Genomic DNA, 23,009 nt, shown 5'->3' on the forward strand with positions numbered 1-23,009 from the left:
AGAGAGAGTATATTTGTTGTCAGTTTCAAGTCACAGTACTCTGTTAGCTAGAGAAAAGCACACGTAAAAACGCAATCGATTGAATTATATGCTACTAACAATAATATAGCATTTAGATTAGAGTATCTTAACAATAATTTTATTTTTACTAGTTTATTTACTTTATAATCAATTTTACTTGAATGTAAATAAGGGTGAGTCGAAAGAATACACGAAACCTAAAATCTTAATAAATAAATAAACTACATCCACTTCACTTTACTTCACGCTTCTATTGCTAATCGGCTTCCAATTTGTAATGCTGTATGGTTTGTTCTTCTAAACGGAAGTTCTGCAAACTAAAGGGCATTGAGGATTGGAAATACTCTTCACTAGACGGCAAGGGGGTAATAGGAAACAAAACTGGGTTCTAGGGAGATACTTGGTGAACTCGTCGATGCTTGCGCTGATTCAAATAAACCAACACATTAAAACTATTTAAAAATTACAAAAAAAAAGCCAATCGGAAAAATTATTTTTTGTCGCTATTTTTTGGAAGTTGAATGCTCTAGATTTAACGACTTTTGCCCCCAAATTGGGAACATTGGTCAGTACCTGCAAACAAGAACTTATAGCACAATGTTTCCAAGTTTCTATTGAAAGAATTTTTTTACTAGGATTACCACCCGTCCGGGTTTGACCCGGACATTCCGGGAGTTAAAGAATTCATTCGGAGTCCGGAGCAACATCCACTCCAGACGTTAATGTCCGGGAATATGAAAATTTATAAATCTGCATTTCGTATCTGTATCTGTATCTGTATCTGTTATAATAATTTTAAAAACATATCTTTTCAAGGCATAAATATTTGCTCTCTCCAAAAGAAGCATTTTTGACTTTTTCCCTTTTGCAATGCACCTTCAGTATTGCCCTCTTTAAAAGTTAAATTTATCACTTATTCTCTTTTACCTTGTTACGCTAATGACAAATAAAAATAGATTTTTAATATTGAGTCTACCCTTGCATTTTGCAGGTAAAAGGGATACATTATGACTAGTTTTGCATATCTATCTTTTAACTTCAATTCTCGATATGTCCGGGATTTCTCCAGATAAAAGGTGGTAACCCTATCTTTTACATTTATTAAAAGTTGCTTCAGAACAGATGCTTCCCCATAACTCCAGTCTGGGTCAGAATTTGATTCGCACAGCCTCCACATTTTAGTAAATTGTTCCCACAAATGGATGGAAAAAAAATATCTAATAAGTCTTGACAACTGCGAGTAACTGCATTGAAAACAACAACTAAAGGCATGTTGTCACGCTACATGAATCTTGTAGCTGTCATAGAAACAGTAAATAGAAAGATCAGATTGCAAGATTTTTTTTTAATGACCTACAAAATTCATGTACGTAGATTGACAATGTGCCTTAAAGGAAATGATTCGTAGAAGCAAATACGTTCTTTTTCTTCTTATTTTTCCTTAATCAGATGACAAGCTGTAAGCTAATCATACGGGTTCATTTAGTTGTGCTGCGACATCTTCAAATTTGAATTTTAACTAGCTAAGAATTTTGTCCAATTTTTGTCTATTTTTGCCCAACCAAGAAAAAATTTGTGCTATTCAAATTAATAAACCAGACCTATTTCAAAATTTGGGCAACTTCGATCACCTGTAGTGCGATATCTTTAAATTTGAATTCTAACTAGCTCATAATTTTGTTCATTCTTGTCCAACCAAGAAAAAAATTTGTACCATTCAAATTAACAAAGGGGATAGGGGTGCACTTCTAAATTTGATCACATCGATCACCTGTAGTGCGACATCTTCGAATTCGAATTTTAATGGCCTCATAATTTTGTCTGATTTTTGTACATTTTTGTACCATCAAGAAACATTGGAGTGAAATAAACGAGGCAGGGCCATTTGAAATTTTGGCCACATCAATCACAGTACGACATTTTCAAATTCGAATTTTGACATGCTTAAAATTCTGTCCAATTTTTGTACAATGTCCAAATTTTGAAATGACCTTCCCTGGTTAATTTGAATGACACAATTTTTTTTCGGTTGGACAAAAATGGGACAAAATTCTTAGCTAGTTAAAATTCAAATTTGAAGATGTTACATTTCAACCAAATAGACACTAATTATACAGATAGACATAAATCATTATTACTCTTGTCAGCTAAAAGAGCTAACCCACTTTTCGCAATTAAACCCATTAATAAACTGTGAAGGTATGTAGAACTGAAGTACACTAGTTCGAAAACTGAATTTGCTTTTATAGTTATCTTCTATATAGTCTATGGCAGAGACAGCAAATAGTCAAATATCACGGGACGGGAAATTACGATATTTTGTTGCGAAACAAGTTGTTACGTGCTTGTGAACGAAACAAGCCATGTTTAACGTGTCCTTTTAAAAAAGAAAAATAGGAAAAGAAAACTAAGAATGAAGACGAAAAACAAGAATAAAAAAGAATCCATACTAAAAAAAAAAAAAAAAAAAAAAACTACCGTGGCTGTAAGTCGGGAGTTTTGGAGTGAAACAACCTTTGCTTGTGATTGCCTACAAAGAGAAACTTTGTAGCTTACAACTTGCATGCAGCGGGGCAAAGATTACCCCCAATGGACCTATCGGCCTTTCCTTTCACTCGTTTGGCTCACTGTCTCCAAGTTTTGCCAGGTACATGGTTCTTACATTCATTCAGCGAATACACACACATACACAGAAGAGAAAAATAGCATTGTCCGTGTATATGTGTGTGCATATACGACAGTTCTTTTTAAACGTCAAACTAGCTAGTTTCATCTTGAATCCCCGTGCTGCTGTTCAGGATAGCTAAACTTCTAAAGTTGCACGAAGCACGGTGTTTGTCACAGGTTATGGAGCTACGTCGTGCAGTTTGTTCAGTAGGTCGGTATAAAGTAGTATTTTTAAAAATAAATAATTATTTTAATCTAATTCTGTCTTACATCTTGAACATACAGTAAAACGGGGTTACTTTGCACAAGGTTTAAGGAATTTTAAACAAAATTGAATGTAACTTACAAACGTAATGATTTAGAATACTATATTTTAAACATATATAAGGAAAACATTGGTGCAAGTTCATTAGTAAACATTCAGTATGACCATAGTTAATGAAATATAAACTTTGGTGCAAAGTAACCCCATAGATGTTACTTTGCACAACATACAAAAAAGTATATTAACATACGAACCGATTACGTGTCTGTGCAATGTTTTCCCTTCAGTATTTACACATTTTACTTTCTACACAAAACTGCATGCAGTCTACAAATATTGATATTAGAATGAGAATACCGGTATCGATACTTAGTATGAATTACCAATATTTGTAAAGAAAATTATGTATTTTCTGGTACCGGCACAGGAACCACATAATAGTTTAGCATATGTCCCACAAAAACGCCAACTCAGGAACAGAAAAAAAATATCCGTGAACTGATTTGCCTTGGTTATTCCTTATGGCCATGAATATCATCTCAATCGTAATCAATGGAATATTTACGAGGTTTGGAACTTTCAGGCTGAAGCCCACTGAAATTGCGTAATTTCTGTTGTTTTTTTAAAAAATCTAATGTTAGTCATTCTATGCGTATAAGCTTCAAGCCCCCTCCCCCCAAAAAGTCTAGTGATTTCTAAAAAAAAACGAAGCCTTTGTGAGTGAAGCCCCTCTCAAACTATTTTTCTGGATCCGCCACTGTTCATAATTTATTTTCCAACAAGAAATTCATTGTGGCATCTACCTAAATAGCAAATGTAGCTAAATTTAAAATGCAGGAGGTCCCAGTAGTAATAATTTCCTATCTAAGCAGTATTTTTGGACCGGTGCAAAGTAACCTCGATAAGAGACTGAAACCGCCATCTCCCAGTTTTATTTTTTTTATGACTTTTAAAACGTTTCATATTTCAATTTCAACTATTGCATCAAAGTCCCATTATACACAGTAGTATTCTACGAAACTGACTTAACTTTGACTGAAACTCTTGTAGGTGATATCTTTCAAATCTTGTCGGCCTTTACAGTGACTGCTTTCCATACCTCTACAACAACAAACTCTCAGGGTAATTAGAACTGATGGTAACCGCCAACATTATAGCCAAAATACAGTTAGATGTTCTATCTTTACGGTGGCAGTTGTACCGACAGAGGACTGTGAAACTCTTTCCATATTTGTGCAAAGTAACCCCGTCTTACGGTATGCCCTAAGTAACTTGAATGTTCATTGCCGTAGAAAGGAAATTTCTCCTTTGGATTCTGTCCTGTAGAAAGGTAATATACTCTGAATTCTTTAATCCCCTCCCTGAGATCCTAGAATTCTAATATCCTCCCACTTTTTTATTTGATGTACCCAAAGGTATGTTTTCCGTAAGCTTTTCGAATATAACTCTACACACCCAACGCGTATTCCAAAGACCATTCCATCTTTGATTTCTCGGCTTGATTATTCGTATGATATTCACTGAAGTATAGCTATTGTGTACATGCACTCAATATGGTTCATACCAGAAGAAGTCGATTTTTTGTACGAGGGGTGATCACAAACTAAGTCTACAAAGTCTGCAGTGAAACGTGGATATATTGTTTCATATAATCAATACATTAAGTTATTCTTCGGCATAGTTTCCATATCGGTTGAGGGACTTGTCGCATCTTGGGATGAGTTTGAATAGTCTCTTTGCGTGTTCAAACACGTTGTCACGAAGTGTGTGTTTCACCTCCTCATCTGAAACACCGAGGTAACGGCCTCCCGTATGACATTTCGAATTCTGCCATCAGATGCCATAACGTTATCCTCCTGTTGGCGTGAATTAGCTCCTCGACGCGAGCTATGTTCAAATCTGTTGATGCCTTTCTGGATCGGCTACTGTGCTCTTCGTCAGTGATATTTTCTCTGCCACCCGCACACTTTCGACACCATTCTACGACATGCTGATGAGACATTATAGTGTCTCCGTAAACTTCTAACCGCTACCCGTGAATTTCAGCCTCGGGTACATATTTCGCCTACAGAGATCAAATAACTGAGCGGACTTCTTCTTCGCGAGACCAGTTTTCCAAACGAGTCGCCATTTGTGTTTACATACAGCTAGCGCCACAGGTGGCGGGTGGCTGAAACTCTTCACAGTTGCCAACTCCATGTATTAAAATTACCACTCCAGAAATATCGGCCTTGCAACCTTAATTTCTGATCCTCCCTTTATCTATTATACACTCGTGTCCAGATGTTAAGGAACACTATGGGAAAGACATTAATTAAAACGAGAGACCAATGCCGACCTACGGAACCGGGAAATATACTCAGAGACACAGAAGGTTAAATCATACAAACACAGCAAATGGCGTCTGTAAGGTTTCTACATCGAGTGGGTTCATCCTGCAACTTGCATATCGGTACCATTTAACAAGATCACAAACATACAGCATGGGGTGTGATCACCCCGAACGAACTTGCACAGCGTGTTATTGTACTGTGGATCAAACCATTCAGCAGTTATTATGGTATTACACCCTACTCGTGCTCAAATGCCTGTTTGGAGATTGTCTAGAGTCCAGAGTGGTGGATTTTTTTTATTGCAATTAGACATCCAAGAGAATTCCAGTCATGTTCAATCGAATTAAGAGCCGGAGATTGTCGAGGCCACTCTAAACGCATGATACCCTCGTGTTCCAGGTGTTCCTTCTGCACTTGCGCTTTGTGTGGACGAGCATTTTCGTCCATTGGATAAAACCTAGGACTGTATGCACCAACGAAGAGTCAGGCATTAATATTTCGCTTTTTTTTCTAAATCTCGTGTACATATAATACTTTCCTTCGTACGTTTCTTCTGAGTCCACAATTTCAGTTTCTTGCAACGCGTGTTGGAGCGACGTGTGTTATATGACACGATTTTGCTGTTTGTCTTGATTTTTAGAGGCCAGGTTAGATTAAGATATCATTTTGAGTGTAAAAATCATTTTGAGTGTAAAAATTTGCGATGGAATTGTAGGTACTTGTACGAGGGTAATCTCAGAAGTACTCGGCCTGACGTATAGATGATGGTGGTTGTTTGAAAACATTACAATGGTTGAAAGTGCCAATCTTATAAAGCTTAAGTTTGAAGACGCCACTTTCGTTAATATTTATTTGGCAGCCATCAATGGTAAATGCTCTCAGTGAATTTGTAAACATGCAACAATATCAAAGCCGAGCAAGATTCTACTCTGGGCGAGTCTGCTCCTTCGTTTACAATAGTAAAAATATTGAATGGCAGAGTTTAAATGAGGTCGTACGAGTTGCAAAGACAAACATCGCAGTGATCGGCAAGTGAGGTGACCACGCCAAATATGGTGAGCAAAATCCACAAAACAGGATTGGATGACCGTTCATTGAAAAGTGCGAGTTAGCGTTCATTTCAAAAAGTGCTATACATCATATATTGGCGCAATATTTGGACATAAGAGAGCTGTACGCGAGACAGGTGCCATATTTACTCACAACGGAACAAAAACAATGTCGTGAAGATGTTTCAATCGAGTGTACGGCGATGTTTCACAGCAATAAAGCCGTGTTTTTGCGTCGATACATAACTGGATGAAGCATGGATCCATCACTTTACAATTCAGATGAAGGAACAGTCAAAAAAAAAAAAAAAAAAAGACTGAAAGGGGAGAATGAGGTCCAAGAAGGAGAAGACAGTTCCATCTGCTAGCAAAGTCATGACATCATTTTTGGATGATGCGCGTGGGATAAATTTCATTATCTTTAGAAAGGAATAACAACCAACGGAGAGTATTATGCAAACTTATTGCAACGTTTGAGTAATTAAATCAAGAAAAAAAAAGTTTGCATTTGGCGAAAAAGAAAATATTGTGTCATGAAAATATGGAACAAGTTCACACATCCGTTATGGCGATGGCAAAATCAATTAATTAAAGTTTAAATTGCTTCCTCACGCACCCTATTCGTCAGATTTAGCCCCCTCGGATTATTTTTTCTTTCCAAACTTTAAAAAAATGTCTCAGTAAAAGATTTGCCACCAATGAAGAGGTGGAGTCTGCGGTTAATGGCTATTTTAAGGAGCTCGACGGTTTTCATTATAAACAGGGTATCGAAGCTGTTGAATATCGCTGAGAAAGTATATCGAGCTAAAAGAAGACTATGTTGAGAAATAAATACATTTTTTCGCAAATTTGTTGTGTTTTCTGCGCAAGTAAAGTTTGGAATTGCAATATATTGAATCTTGTCATTTCTATGCCAATGTTCTGTTATGCATATAATATCAACATCTTTGTAACAATCATTTAACTGTACTACTAAATGAAGTTGTTTATTTGTACTAAAATCTTGTGTATTTTGATAAAGAGTGTAATTATTATCAAGAAGTTTGTTATTATAGTTGTTTGGTGGTTGCTTTATATTTTCAAATATTGCAGTCTTTTCTCCATCATTTACAATATACCTGCATTATATGCAATAAACAACATGTATATGCACTTACATACCATAAACAATTTTCTTGGAAACTTACACACTATTAAAACACTTGCTCCTTAGAAAAACATGCACTAGTTTGTGCTAGGTGCCATTACCAGCTATAGCATGTTCAGGATAGAGCTAAGCTGGAGTGTTCCACGCAGGGTTACATCCTAACGCGTTGGCAAAGGTAGGTATACGGAAATGGAAAATAATTGCGAAAGAGACGCATAAACATGTGTTAGGTGGGCACTACAAGATGGCTTTTCAATACACTCGCATAGGAATGAATCACACTTTTTAATGTTATTATTATGTTCATTCACAGATAACTTGTATGTTTTCCGTTTACATAGATAGAGGGTGGCCACGAAACCTAACATCACAAGATGTACTAGGCATGTGCTAATTAGGTGTCCCAGGTACTTTTTAGGTACCCAACACTTGGCACATATGATATTCATGTTCTAAGTACATACTTCAGCTACCTACAGTTTTAGGTACTTGTTACACCTAATTGATATTTGCAATTATGTACCACAAATATAGCATTTATATACCTGGCACTGTTTCGCACTCTAACAGTCATTTGTTTTTATGTCGTCACTTGGGACATATATCAGTCATATTCTAGATACGTCCACTAGGTACACACTGTTTCAGATACCCTAACAGCACAAGAAGTACTAGGTATTCGAAATTTAGATGTTCTAAATTCATCTCCCACATTTGATGCATTTGTTGCTTCTTTTTCCAAGTGATTGTGTACTAGAAGCAACAAACGCATCAACTATTAGATTACAACTGTCGTAGATCATTTGAAAGTGAATATGGAAGAACCATGAAATAAAGTAAATATAGACATTCGTCATTTTGTTATAAAATTATATGGCGAGCAGATTTTATCTGATCCCAAACGGTTATAGTCGAATATACGCGGTTAAAGGAGCACTCTGATTAGCCAAATTCAAAAGACCTCAATAATTTATTCCTCTACAAGCGATGTTCTCTTCATCACCTCCGTGGCCAAGTCGGAAGGAGACGCGACTAGTAATCCAAAGGTTGGTGGTTCGCGCCCACCATGAGGTATTTTTTTTAATTGTTGAAAGTGTTTCTAGACTCACCTTAATGTAAACACATTATGCATATAGGCGATTTAACATATTTTAGGGGAGTAATTTTGTAGTTCATTGGCGCTTACAGCATGGGGAACATACCTAGAACATAGTAGGCACGTTCCCCAGCTACATGTCAGGCATGTGCCTAGGGACAGACATAGACTGTGACTATCACTTGCCATCCATGTGATTTCTCTCTTGGAGGTATATAAGACACATACTGGACACATTCCTATGTACTTCCATGCGCAAAAAAAATTGCGCGTATACTGTAACTCAAGATTTTTCGCATTTATTCCATTTTCCTTACGTTTATGGGTAAAATTCAGTTATTAGTATGTGGAGATAATAGAAAGCAATCCATCTAAGGAGATATTTCCAAAAAATATAATAAAATAATAAAAATATAAGCAAAAATCAAAATTATGCTCGGTTTTGTGTATACTGGCAACGATGATTTCTAGGGGTGTTTTCAGTAGCAGATCACAATTGCGGAGGGAATTCAGTAGGGGAGTCGAGAAGTTGGATCAAGGAACTGGATAGTGGACTAAAATGTTGCATTTATTGGTTAAAACCTAGTGTGTAGATTGCCTGCCAAATATAAATTAGCTTCTGTAACTAAGATGTCGTACGAAAATATAGAATTAAACAGAAAAACTCTTATCTTAAGGTTCGAAGCGATACGGACCATGGTTATGAAGATTATTTCTTTAAAAAAAGGAGCTAACACCATGTAGCCTCCGTGGTTCGGTGGGTAGAGTGGCGGAGTCGTAGTTATTATATAATTTTGACACCACATCGAATCCCATCCCATCCCATCCCATTTCTTTTTCTTTTCTTTCTTTTCTTTTTTTCTTTCTTTTTTTTTTTACAAAACATTATAATTTTCATGTTAATAAGAACCGAAGCAATATAATAAGAACAACTTATTGACATTTTGCTGTAATGACGTATTTATCCAGAATTAGAGAACTATTGTTAATAGCTATTGTTTTCTGTTCATGCTGTTGTATAGTTTCTCTCATCCTGTTTTCTTGGGGAAAAAAACAATTTTGTCTCCAACGAAGTGTGAAGGATATATACGGACAGAAAAAGACATCTTAGTACCAAACGTGATTTATCGTGATGAAGTGGACTAGTTTGCCATTATTAAAAAAAAAAAATGAAGTTGGCTTTTCTTTAGGTTTTAGCTAAAAAAAATATTTTTTTCTTTATAAGACTATACTTTATGAGGCAAGGTGTGTGATCATACCCACAAATTTAGCTAGGGAGTGAAAGATAATTGTTTATACAAACATTTTACAGGTTTAGGTGCGTGAAACACCAATACACCATGGTCTCGCTTATCCGACCATCCTTTGTTCCACATACCATATGATCCGATATATCATTGCAAATAGCACCAATCGGCAAGAAGATCTGCAAGTTGTGGTCTTAATCTATTTTTCATGCTGTGGAGTCTATCGCCTAGCGCGTTCGTCTACACCTTGACTCATACGTCTATCATTCAGTGCAGACACGTATCCAGGTTTTCTATTCGGAGGGGGCCCAACACGAATCCTCGTAAGCACGTAATTCTAATGTTTTTGAATGTCAATAATAATAATAATAATAATAATAATAATAATAATAATAATAATAATAATAATAATAATAATAATAATAATAATAATAATAATAATAATGCAACAGTTCTCTACCTCTCTTAAACTTTTTCTTACTTTTCATTTATAAACCGGTTTATTTTGGAAACTGCATTATAGCACAAACAAAATGAAACATATTTTCGAGAGAAATGTAACTAAAGAAAACTGTCTGCTATATCACATAACAAAAATAGCAAGAAGACATGGAGTGTATCGTTCTAATATATTAAAGTTAAAAACAGATCGGAAACGAAATGTTAATCCTATTTAAAACTGTTCTTTAATTCCACCTGCCTGGTATAATGGCATTATGGTATGTTCTTAGAATTATAACAAGACAACAGCACATTGCCCAAAGTTTGGACACTGACTACTAGTAAACTGATATAAAAGAACCTCAAAAGGGTAAAGGCAAGTTTATTAAAAAGTGCTTGAGTTTCGGAGAGAGACAGCTCTCAGGCCCTCACGTTGGATACGTCCCTGATTCAGTGCAGTGCAGTTATTTGTTATAAAACATTATTATTAGATGCGTAATATGTAAAATTATATCATAAATTTTCCTTTTAATAGGTCTTTTCTTAACACATCCATATTATCCAGCGTTCTGCCTGCCTGTTTATGTCGGATAAGCGAAACTCTACTGTATTTCCAAAGCTAGCATATACATGAACTAGAATTGTATCGTCCTAGAACAGACAATAGTCTGAAATGCTTATATTAAAAGGCTGGAATAAAAAAAAGCATAAGTACTGATTTGGAAGCGTGAGAACAAATTAAAAACAATTCAATATATTTCCTAGGTATTAGATTATCATCTTATTATGTCGATGTGTATTCTTTTTTAAACATAGTTTTAAAAGTTATACCATTCGCAATATTCCTAAGGAAATCGAAAGAAAAACTCCTTGTGCCTCTTATGGCAAAGCGGCGTAAGTGCATGCTCCGAAACCGATTCCCACGTTAAGGTATAGATAAAGTTCCCGTACTTCAAAAATGCAAATCCGGGACGCTACTAAATTACGAGAATCTTTGAAATGCTTAAAACTGAAAGAAGTGTTGAATACTAATTTACTTTCCTCCATTAGATAGAGTTGTTCAAGTATTACGTTATCACATTTTTATTCATTTCACTAGATCTTCCAAGGACGCCAATTTCTCTTTAAATTGGGGGGGGGGCATTCAAATGCAGAAGGTATATATATGAGGATTTTAAGACCAATTACACTCAAATCATGCCAAATATTGTATATTCATAAATACAAAGGAGGCCTACATGAGCTTTGAGCGGGCCCGGCCCCCCAGGATCGGCGCCCTTGCCTTCTTCCTAGTTAAGCAAACGTAAGCAAATGATTTACTCCCTCCCCCTGGTAAGCAAAATTGTTTTTTTTTTTCCTCAAGATCTGTTGTGTTTCGTGAAATAACAGCACGAATTTCCTGATTACTTAACCATCTAAATGAATGTTTTCATTTAGAGCCATCCAGTCGATTCGCGTTGCCTAGGACTAAAATAAATTAAGGGTCAATAATGAAGATGAGACTTCCATATCAAACATGAAGAGACATGTGGATCGGAGATCTTTCTTTGTTCCAACTTTGATTTTTTCAAATCCATGATGGGAAATTATATTATGAGTACAATTTTCGAAATTAATAGTATACAATCGTAAAAATATCTTACAAAACGATGGTTTATTGCAAAATACTTTGACTCAAAGAATAAATTACAAGTAATAAACTTGTTACTTTTCCTGAAGAGTCTAAGTCGTGAATGAGACGGAAGCTGTCGAGCGTAGTGCTTGGAACGATTGCCTCACTTGTTCTACCTTCCCGTGGCACAGCCTTGATTCGACTTGATCCTAAACGGATTATTCAGAAGTCGAAGTCGGAAGATGTTTCCCATTTTTCCAAAACATTCTTGGTCGATTACAATCTGCCTCACTCGTGAGGGGACAATCCCATGCCGTAAGCGTCGGTTGACCACCGATAGACAACTAGTGACATGTCCCCAAAAATTGGCGGTCCCGCAGCCAAAAATTGGTCCCACTTCCGATTTGAAAATAATACCACCTCCGGCAGAGAAGCGACGGAACGTCAACGAACCACAAAATTATTCCCCTAAAATACGTTAAATCGCCTATATGCGTAATTTCTTTGCATCAAGATGAGTCTAAAAACATTTTTAAAAAAATGAAACGAAAGTGCCCTGAGCTGGGCGTGAACCATCAACCTTAGGGTTACTAATTGCGTGTTCTTCCGAATTCGTCACGGAGGCGATTATGAAGACACAGCTTGTAAAGTGATAAATCGTTGAAGTCTTTTTAATATTTCTAATCAGAGTGCTTCTTTAACCGTGTATATTTGAAAACAACTGTTCGGAATCAAATCAAATGCACTCATCATGTAATTTTATAACAAAATGGCAAGCGTCTATTTACTTTTTTCATAGTTCTCCCATATTCACTTGCTAGTGATCGGCGACAGTTGCCAACTAAATTCATACAATTATACGCACCCACCTCAAGATTTTTCACTTCATGATGTAAAGGCAGGAGTTACTCTTGACCCCTGGAGCTCAAATATTGTCCTTATAATAACAATTCGTCAGGGAAAAATAATATATAATAATAACCGCATGCACATGACTGGCGATAGTTCATGTTGGCCCCTTTACGATTCTCCGTGACAAATCAAACGAGCGCGGACCAAAATGAACTCCTCTTTCTTACGTTGTGGTAACTTCAATACCCCCGATTCTAGATATCTGCTTCGACTCGACGAATCCCTGCCATTAGTGGCACGCTAGCGGCAATCCTTCGACGCGTCGCTATATCGACGATCGCCATTTACCGGCAAGTGAGCCACTAGGAGTTGGCGACGTTTACGGCATGGGGAAGCTAATAAACAAACAAACAAAAATAATAATAATAATAAATCTAAAGCCTTATAAAAAAGTTTTCTGAAAAGTTACATCTAGCAAAATCATTTGTTGGTATTCCAGAACTGTGAATTCACCTTTATTCATAATTTACTTCTATCGTAGTTTTGATATGAGAATGATATGTCTGAAACTAACACAGGTCATTAATACCTTTTTTTTTTTTTTTTGCTTTACTCAGATTTAGCAGTTTTACCTAACAGTCAGTCAATTTGGATCTGTGATATCAGAGTTTTAGAGATTTCCTTAATTTTTTTCATTTCTAAAAAAGTTTGCAACTAACACCATTAACGTATCTCTTTCGATATTTCCATATGTAATGGCTTGGTCACTCCCAGTATATTTCAAACAATAAAATATTTAAGGTGTCTTACTCCATTAATCCGAACTACATTTTATATCCAACAACTCTGTGCATTTTCCCTTAAATCTGCAAATTTTCTACTAGGTTAAAACTCAGTATTTTCTATTTTCTTCCTTTCTTGCTAAAACGAAAGTGTTCTTTAGACAACCTGGAATGATGACTCTATACTACATTATGTTGCATAGGGCATTTTAAGTAGCATATCATTTGACAGTTGGACACTTTCTTTTTATATTGAAAGCAACAGGGATTAAGTCCTTCTACACTTATATGATAATAAACACACTCTTTTTGATTCGTGGAATTGTGCGAATGCACTAGGTCCAGAGAGTTATTAATTTAAGATAATAATAATAATAATAATAATAATAATAATAATAATAATAATAATAATAATAATACAGTAATAATAATAATAGTTATTATTATTATTATTATTATTATTATTATTATTATTATTATTATTATTATTATTATTATTTTATTGACTTAGGTTTTCCTGAATATTAAGCACACAATATTTCACAAAAAGCTGGTATTTTTAAACAAATGTGTTCGATATCAAGTTTTCATAAAAGTAGTCACTCTCTCCTATAAATAATTTCAGAGGGGCCGCGGTGGCTCAGTGATAAAGCGTTCACCTTTGGTGCATGGGATCCTTGGTTCGACCCCAGCTCGCACCAAGTGAATTTTGTGGTGGAGAAACACCATGTGCATAGGTTTTCTCGGGGTTCTTCCGTTTTCTCCCACTTTTTTCATTCCACCATTGCATTCATTTCTCATCATCACCGTGTCCTTTAGCCTAGCCGGTATAACCGTGGGTCGTAAAACTTAAAGATTTGATTTCAAATAAATCCAACCCAAACAGTTGCAGGAAGTATGTCATTTCGAATAAAACAAACCACTCTATAAAATTCTGAGTATTATTATTTTTTATATATACAATTCTAGCGGACCTTATTTCTAAATCGAAGGGTAAGAAGACTAAATTCTCTCTCTTATTATTATAAATTCATTTCAATTGAAGCAGTTAAAATAGTTGGGAAAAATTAGAAAGCCATACCCTATATTCCAGTGTGCCACAACCGGATAACGTGGCACACTGGCGTGCCCAGCAAAATGAACAGTGTGACGCAAACTTTTACCTATTATTTACAAGAATATTTGTCGAGTTTATTTTATTTATTATTATGAACGATTCTTCCACGGATCAGCTCTCTGTATACAATTAAACAAACAAGTATCACATTGAGGGAATGAGTGTAATCATTTACTTTAATAGTAATAGAAATGTATATGTTTTTGTATTTTCTACCGGGAATAACTGCATCCAGTCTAGAAAGCTCGGGACTAACAACAAAGGAACCCGATGTGCTAAACACACACCACCTACGCACTTCAATACACCAACGAAGGTGCAGACTATTCATGAATTAAAGTCTCTCACCCAATGTATTCTCCTAACATGTCTCCCAGCGATTACAACATTTTTTGGTATCTCAATCACTTCCTAGTAGGATAGGTTTACCTAGAGACCACTGATTAACCTGGTATTGGATGTTTCACTTTCTTACCTTCGGAGTTGACAGTCATCGGTTGGACAATCTCACACGCAAATATCTAATATTAACAACGTTTCTTCTATAATTTCGTAATGTTGTATTATTTCTTTGTATTATTTATTAGGTTGGTTAGGCTTGCTTCAACACTTTTCTCTTTGCACCTACTTATTTCTTATACCTTAACGGTGGATAAAAATACACTAGCTCTCACCGGGAATCAAATCCAGAACAAATGGACTTGAACCATTTGGCAACAACAAGGCACATTTAAATAGAAGTTTCGATTTTGTTAGGAAAATTGTGATTAGGTGTAACATTTAAAAATATATTTAAGAATGGGTACGGATGAAACGCACTGAATTTTCTCGCTCGAATTTCTTAAACTGACTCGTGTTAGGCTGCAGCTATTACTGAAACATTTATTTGGGAAATGCGAATAAAATCATGTGTTTTTGGAAAACTTTGTTCGAAGCAACTTATGTCCAAAAGGAAAGTACCCATTGGTCATATTTCTGTTAGAAATAACTTATGCCATATATTAGAATTATTAAGGAAATAATTGTATAAGAACTATGAGCAAAAGCGTCTGAGTACTTTCTGAGAAATCGTCAAAAAAGTCATCCCCAAGAATAAAATATCCCTTGTGTATCTTTTCAGGACAAACAAGTTATGCTATTTATGAAATACGAACAAAATCGCCTGAGTCGTTCTCCACAAAATCGTAAGGTAAAACTTACTCCGAAAAGTAATATACCACTTCTAGCTTTTTAGGATGATGGAATTATACCATATCGTTAGGTTATTTATGTAACATTTATTTATGAAATATGAACAAAATTGGGTCAGGCGTTAATGGGAAAATCGTCGAAGAGTAGGCTAAACTACCCTTTTGAATGTTTACAGGACGAACGACTTGTGTTATATTGTTAGGTTAATAATGATACATTTATTTATAAAATGTGATTGAGAAAATTGTTCGAAAAAACGCATCCCATACAGTAAATTACACCTTACGTATTTTTTCAGAGGAATGATTAAAACTATATTTGTAAAAAAAATAAGCAAAATCTTTACAGCTATTTTTGAAACAATTTAATTATTTTAAATTTTCATCCTTCAGTAAACTACCCTTATTTTTATGTGTCGGAGAATATAGAATTCGAAACGATAAAGTGTTATAAAAACTTCATGTCTAGACTTAGGTCCAGATACGTCGAACAGTATGGCCTCTATTTGAATGCATATAAAAGCGTGACGAACCAACAAACGAACAGATGGACAGACATCAAAATCACTTTTTCGATATATGGGGGCGTGAAACTTGAATTCGTTGAAATCTCGAATTCGATTTTTATCACTATTACTACAATTTCATCTTTCGTCGCTTGAACGTGAAAAAGAATAGGAATACAACGACACGTAAGGTGATAATTTGTAATTCCCAAAATTTAATGAGTTACGTTTAATGTGTTGCCATGCTAGAAAAAAAGCTTATGCCTGTTTGTTATATCATTTTAATATCAGTTTTTCACGCTACTATATAATGTAGAAATATGGTATGATTATCGTTCATATTCATTCTATATTTGGAAATATTCGTGTTCCGTATACATAGATCTGTATAATTTAGTTACGTTCAACGAAAGCATTCTTGCACTTGTGGATATGAAAAAAAAGAGAGAGAAAGTCAATACTCTAAAAAGCAAAAAACAAGCACACACACACACACACATAAACGATCATTTAACATCAGGTGGATGTAACAAGGGGTAAGACTGGACAGACTGTCAAGGTCGCGTATGTTCTTCCTGACACACAAACCCAAAGTCTGCTGTTCAAGAACGGGAAGTAACATGCAAGACTATAAACTGAAAACAATAACTGTTTCCAATAGTACACGTATTCTAATACTGAATAAATACGTCGATTAAAGGATACTACCAATAAATTATTTCCTTATTATATTGTTTCGGTTCTTATTAACATCAAAATTATACACTTCCTATAATGTTTTGTAAAAAAAAAAAAATAAAAAGGGATGGGATGGGATGGGATTCGATGTGGTGTCAAAATAATAAAATAACTACGACTCCGCCACTCTATCCACCGAACCACGGAGGCTACGTTGTGTTGGCTTTTTTTTTTTAAAGAAATAATCTTCATAACCATGGTGCGTATCGTTTCGAACCTTAAGATAAAAGTTTTTCTGTTTAATTCTATATTTTCGTACGACATCTTAGTTACAGAAGCTAATTTATATTTGGCAGGCAATCTACACACTAGGTTTTAACCAATAAATGCAACATTTTAGTCCACTATCCAGTTCCTTGATCCAACTTCTCGATTCCCCTACTGAATTCCCTCCGCAATTGTGATATGCTACTGAAAAAATCCCTAGAAATCATCGTTGCCAGTATACACAAAACCGAGCATAATTTTGTTTTTTGCTTATATTTTTATTATTTTATTATATTTTTTGGAAATATCTCCTTAGATGGATTGCTTTCTATTATCTCCACATACTAATAACTGAATTTTACCCATAAACGTAAGGAAAATGGAATAAATGCGAAAAATCTTGAGTTACAGTATACGCGCAATTTTTTTGCGCATGGGAGTACCTGATGGAACATGATATGCATGCCTGCTATGTAATTGTGCTGTTAGGGAGTTCCCATTACCACTGCTTGTATATTTTCATTTGACGTTGTCTGTTGTCTATATACAGACTTAATGACAATAAAAGTATTCTAATAAATAACATAAATCACTAAATGTACGTAAATAACTACACGAAAAGAACTGAATGACATGAACATCAATGCTTTCGAAAAGTTTTATTAAGATAGGAAACATTAAGTGTCAAAAGGATGAGTCTGTCTACCGTCGTTCTCATGACAAAGTGTAATACGCCGCCAGGTTCTGAGCGACATTTTGCGGATCATTGCAGATAGGCCTATAACTTGAGTGAAAGCTTGTTTCACAGCTTCTGTCAGTTCGGCAGTGTTATCGTAACGGTTTTGTGCGACGATGCCCTTTATGAAACCCATAGCGCATTATCACAGGTGGTGAGGTCTGAGCTTTGTGCTGGCCATGCATGTAATACGGGCAGATCAAGACTACCACGACCAATCCAAGACTTCCGTAATATATTCGGGTACGGCGAGGGCATAATGGACAGGTGCCCCATCATGCTGAAACCAACATATCTCTTTGATTCCGTGTTCCTCCAAGAGAAGAACAAATCAGTTCTGCAATATGTCCAGGTATCGCTGGTGATTCACAGAACCGTTGAAAAAGAACGGCCCAAACACGCGTCTGCTGTCCAGGCCAGCCCATGTCATCACATGCGGGGGATCCTGTTCCAACTCTTCATAAAGAAGTGGATTGTCCTTGGATCAAAAGACCACATTGCGTGTGCCTGTACTCCTGTAAATTGCACACTAGGGTGGTCCTTACTTCTCAAGTTGTGTATATCTGAGACCGCACCCCTTAATCTTTTTCCTTTTAATGAAAAATGTGTTCTCTGTAAATTTGAGTTCGTTATGACGACAATAAATGGTGCCGCAAAGACATTTTAATCTTTATAGGGCTAAGATTTAGAAAATAGTAGTTTCCTATGTTGCTCAGTAGATGGCAATACTTTCACAGATTTAAATTCTTCTATTTAATCCCACTTTTGTGTAATTTAAAGCAGATTTATGAACAAAATTAAATTGGAAATAATAAATAAATGTCAAACAATTATCTTTTACGACCATTTACAATTAAATCGTTCTCAGCTTTGTTTTTAATTAAAACGGTTAGGGGGACCAGTAATCTAGAACCTTCCCAAACGGTTATTATAAATAAATTAATTTTGGACTATTTGTAACATGTATGGGAGCTTTTGTGTTTTGTGTTTGTGATCTTTTGATATGATTGTTATTTTTAGGGTATTGAAGTTTCGTTATGGGTTTTGTATCATATGTAATTAAATGAACAAAGTGATCATTATGTGTTCAGTGTGTAGTGAAATCAGTTATTGTAGTGGTATTTACCTCGTTGGTAATATGATTGAACAGATATTGGGTTGTAAGTTACTGTCCAACAGACAAGTACTTGGTGCATTCTTTTCTAACATACGAATGTAAAATTACGTTTAAGAGAGAATGCCAGGTTAGGAATTAGTGAGACAGAAATGTTTTGGTATAAAGCAAGAATATCGATCAAGGATACTCACCACAGCATCGACAAACTCATTGGATTGTATGAAATGTGACATCGGTTTCAAAAGTCAAGTATAGGAAATAGTGAAGGGAAGAGGAGACAAGACATATTTCTTAGAAATGTTAGACGATTTATTTGATACAGCGTATGCAAATTCTATAGACTTAACACAAATTCAGGAGAGGACAAGGAATTCCTTATATCTGAAAGGCGAAAAGGACAACTTGTGAAGTGAGCGAAACGGGTGAATAGTCGATTATCAATTCAAATGGTGAAGACGAAGATGTATGCCAAACAGTGTACAATTCCAATGGAAGGAGTAGATTCTGATGAGATAGTGACAGGATCTTCGAGAAGAAGAGGGAAAGTACGGTTTATTACTCCACGACTCGTTGCTGCTTTTGATCGCTATAAATTGATTGATAGAGCTCCATGCACATATTAATCGCAACAGCAGAGGCATTGGGACACTACTTCTTCTAATACTGGACGTATCAATGGAGCTTGTATTCTTCTTGAACAGAAATTGAAAAAATATCTGTTATATCTTCCGTGCACGCATCACATTTTTGAATTGATATTAAAGGTGTATTCGAAGAATGTATTTCAGATTCTTCCGGTCCAGAGGTGCCAATTTTAAGCGTTTCCAGAAAGAGTGGCCGAGATTTCAACATAACAATTTTGTTACATGAATTTCTGATCGAAGTGTTAATTAAGTTCTTTGCAATATGAAGAAAGATACGCTAGTTTTTGCTGTTCAAAATTTGGAAATGCAGAGAAGCATTGCAGAGAACTTTTGGAGCTTACAGTAATTTTTGTAGAAAGTATGCCTCCTGGAGGTATTTCTTTCCGTTTCCCTGGAGCTGTACATCAGGCAAGGTGGATGGGAAAAGCCTTATGATGTTTAAAAATATTTATCTTTAGTAATCAGTTTAAATTAAATGAGTGGGAAGAAGAAGAACTGCGTAGTGTGAACTTTTCCTGTTCTAAAATGCTTGGTTTATGTTGTATGTAAAAGCTCGGTTTACTTGTCCCAGTGTATCTCGTTCACCATATGAAAATTTACAATTTTTAAAGAGCCTTCAAACGTACAAACTCATAAACTCTGATGTCTCGAGAGTGGCTTTATTGAAGTTTTCCTAACATCTTTGATACCTCTCAGAGGAGTGTGAGCACTTATTTTTTGACGAGAATATCAATAATGAACAAAACACAAACTAGCAGAAAAAATTAAAAATAGTGACAGTTCATATGAAACGATGAAGCGATTTGAACTGCATGCTAGCGAAATAGATGATATTGAAGAAAAAGAAATTGCTGATTTTGTGATAGGAAACACGAAGAAGTTCTTCGAAAGATTTCGGATTTCTACAGGTTTTCTAGACCTTGATCCGGTTTGTTGGTCAACAAATGATGAATTTCTTTTCGCGAAAAAAGTAGTTGATAAGCTGCATATTACAAATGATGCAGCGGAAAGAGCGGAAAAATAATGAAAGATCACAATGCAATTCTAACTAAAAATGAAGGACAGAAACAATTCCTTTTGTAAGTGGTGAAATACTATAGAAACCTGTTTCCTGGATGTGGAAAAGCTACCTTGCGTAAAAAGTAAAAGTTGTCGTTAAGTCCATCTACAATTCAAATATATTTTTTGTCCATTTTTTGGAATATCAGCCACTATCATTTTTAATCAGTCTTACTTGTATTTATTAGCTGATTGATTCCTAACTCACGTAAATTTTACTAACAAAGCAAATGGCATGAGAAATAGATCCAGATATCTTTTCCACAGTGGTTCATAGAACTGTGCATTACTATAAGTACTATATGTACGGACGATGATCATGATGCTTGTAGCTTGCTGATTGATGCCCAACCTACTGTATTTGAAACTCAGTCAATTCTGAATTACAGAGCAAAGGTTTATATTGTTCTGTTTACATTTGTGATAATTATTATACGTTTATTGACAAACAGTAAATCGAGTGCCATTGAAATTCAAATGGATTTCTTTTTACAGAAATCAACTGCTTTGCGGCACGGGTTAACGTTGATGGATTTTTGTGAAATTTTGTGTATGATGTTTCTATTACCAAAGGAAAAGAAATAGGGGGTGCGGCAGGAGAAATTCAAAAATTTATTTTTTCCCATATACCTAAGGACCACCCTATTGCACACTCGTCGGAAAAATCACTTTGCCGCGTTTTGGTATTGTGTCGAACGTCTGAAGGAGTGCCACACGCCTTCACTCTGTGATTCATGTCTGCGTCCGATAATTCTTGCACAGGAGTAGGTAACGGGAAAACTTATTTAGTATTTATGAAGGGGTAACGAGACTTTGTGATCACCCTGTAAGTTCCTTAATCATTAGTACTCTTCCTTTCTCAGTTAAGTTTTACTTGTAAATTTTAATAAAGATATGCCCGTATTCTTACTCTGAACGTGAAGTTTTTAATAACTAAAAGAAATTTACGTAAAAAAGTGAGTAAAAGTAGAAAATAATTCTATATATACACTTCCCTTTGTTTACTATTTAATGTAAATATTAATGAGTTACCATTATTTACTGTTTCTAATTAACACTGATGTTTGTAGGAGTAATCGCATTGGCCTATATGTGGATGATTGTGATGAACTTTTTCCTGGATTTGAAGAGACGACAAAGCAACCAGAAGGAATCAGGAATAGTGGAAGAAGTCCCTTATGTTGAAAGCACTTCGTCAGTTACCTGCCAAACTGAACCAAGTGACTTTAACGTCACTCGTGCAGAATGAAAATTATTCCCAGCCGCAAAGACGAAGGGAAATATGCCAACCAACGCAGAAGTCATAGGTAAGGAACGAAGGAGGTGTTTTGTATGTGTGTGTGTGAGAGAGCATTGCGTCAGACCGTCAACAGTTGTTGTGTTCTTGGAAATACCGATTGGAGAAAGAAGAAGAAGAGAAGAGAAACAATCTATTTGTCGCTTTGAAGTTGATTCTGATCCCCCTACGCACTCACACATACACCGGAGACCACACACAAATTTAAAATTCAGCCAAACTTCTTTTTAAGAACTTCTTCACCAACAGATAATGTTTCCATTCAGTTCAAATGGCTAAAGTTTCTGAAGAAGTATTGATTTCCACTTTTGGGGAACAAAATGTTACTGATCTCATTTCTGTTTTTCTTTTGTTTCCGTTTTTTATGATTGAAAAAATGTTGCGTTCTGTGTTTTTGTTAAATAAAAAATTTCAAGTAGTTCTAGTATCATTGTTTGATGTCATCAAGCTGTTAGAATTATTAAGTAAAATTTACTGGTAGGTATTTAAAAATATTCTATTGACAAATAATTATTCGTAAAATATCTATATATTAAAATGCTAGGTTTAGATGTTTGTGGACGTTTGTATGTTTGTGGACAAATCTTTTCACAATGATATCTCGGAAACCACAAGCTCTAGAAATATGCTGTTTTCACTGATCGATTGCAAATTTTGTGTAAATTGTTCAGCTCTAACTGAATATTATTTTAAATAAATATTTCTTTATTACATTTTTTCGGGTACACTGAAAGGGTTGAATTTTTTTTAAAAAAATCCTACGAGTTATACATTCCAACAACATACGTTTGTATACAGAGCTTGCATATCTCTCAGGCGTTTGTTTCATGGCCAAATTATAATAATGAAGGATAATCATTTCTCCAGTTTAAGATAAATCTTTATT

General features: G+C 35.3%; 1 protein-coding gene across 1 annotated transcript in view; it reads left to right on the forward strand.

Moving 5' to 3' along the window:
* The window catches only part of LOC145664923 (uncharacterized), a 99,587-nt gene extending 77,040 nt beyond the window's left edge, over window positions 1–22,547 (forward strand). The window contains exon 6 of the mRNA XM_081732027.1: window positions 21,897–22,547. Within this exon, the coding sequence (XP_081588153.1) occupies window positions 21,897–22,075 (179 nt within the window). The 3' untranslated portion in view covers window positions 22,076–22,547. The remainder of the gene's footprint in view (window positions 1–21,896) is intronic.
* Window positions 22,548–23,009: the final 462 nt, after the last annotated feature.

This window comes from Thermobia domestica, chromosome 11 (assembly GCF_964235325.1).
Source record: "Thermobia domestica chromosome 11, izTheDome1.hap1.1, whole genome shotgun sequence".
Lineage (NCBI taxonomy): Eukaryota > Metazoa > Arthropoda > Insecta > Zygentoma > Lepismatidae > Thermobia > Thermobia domestica.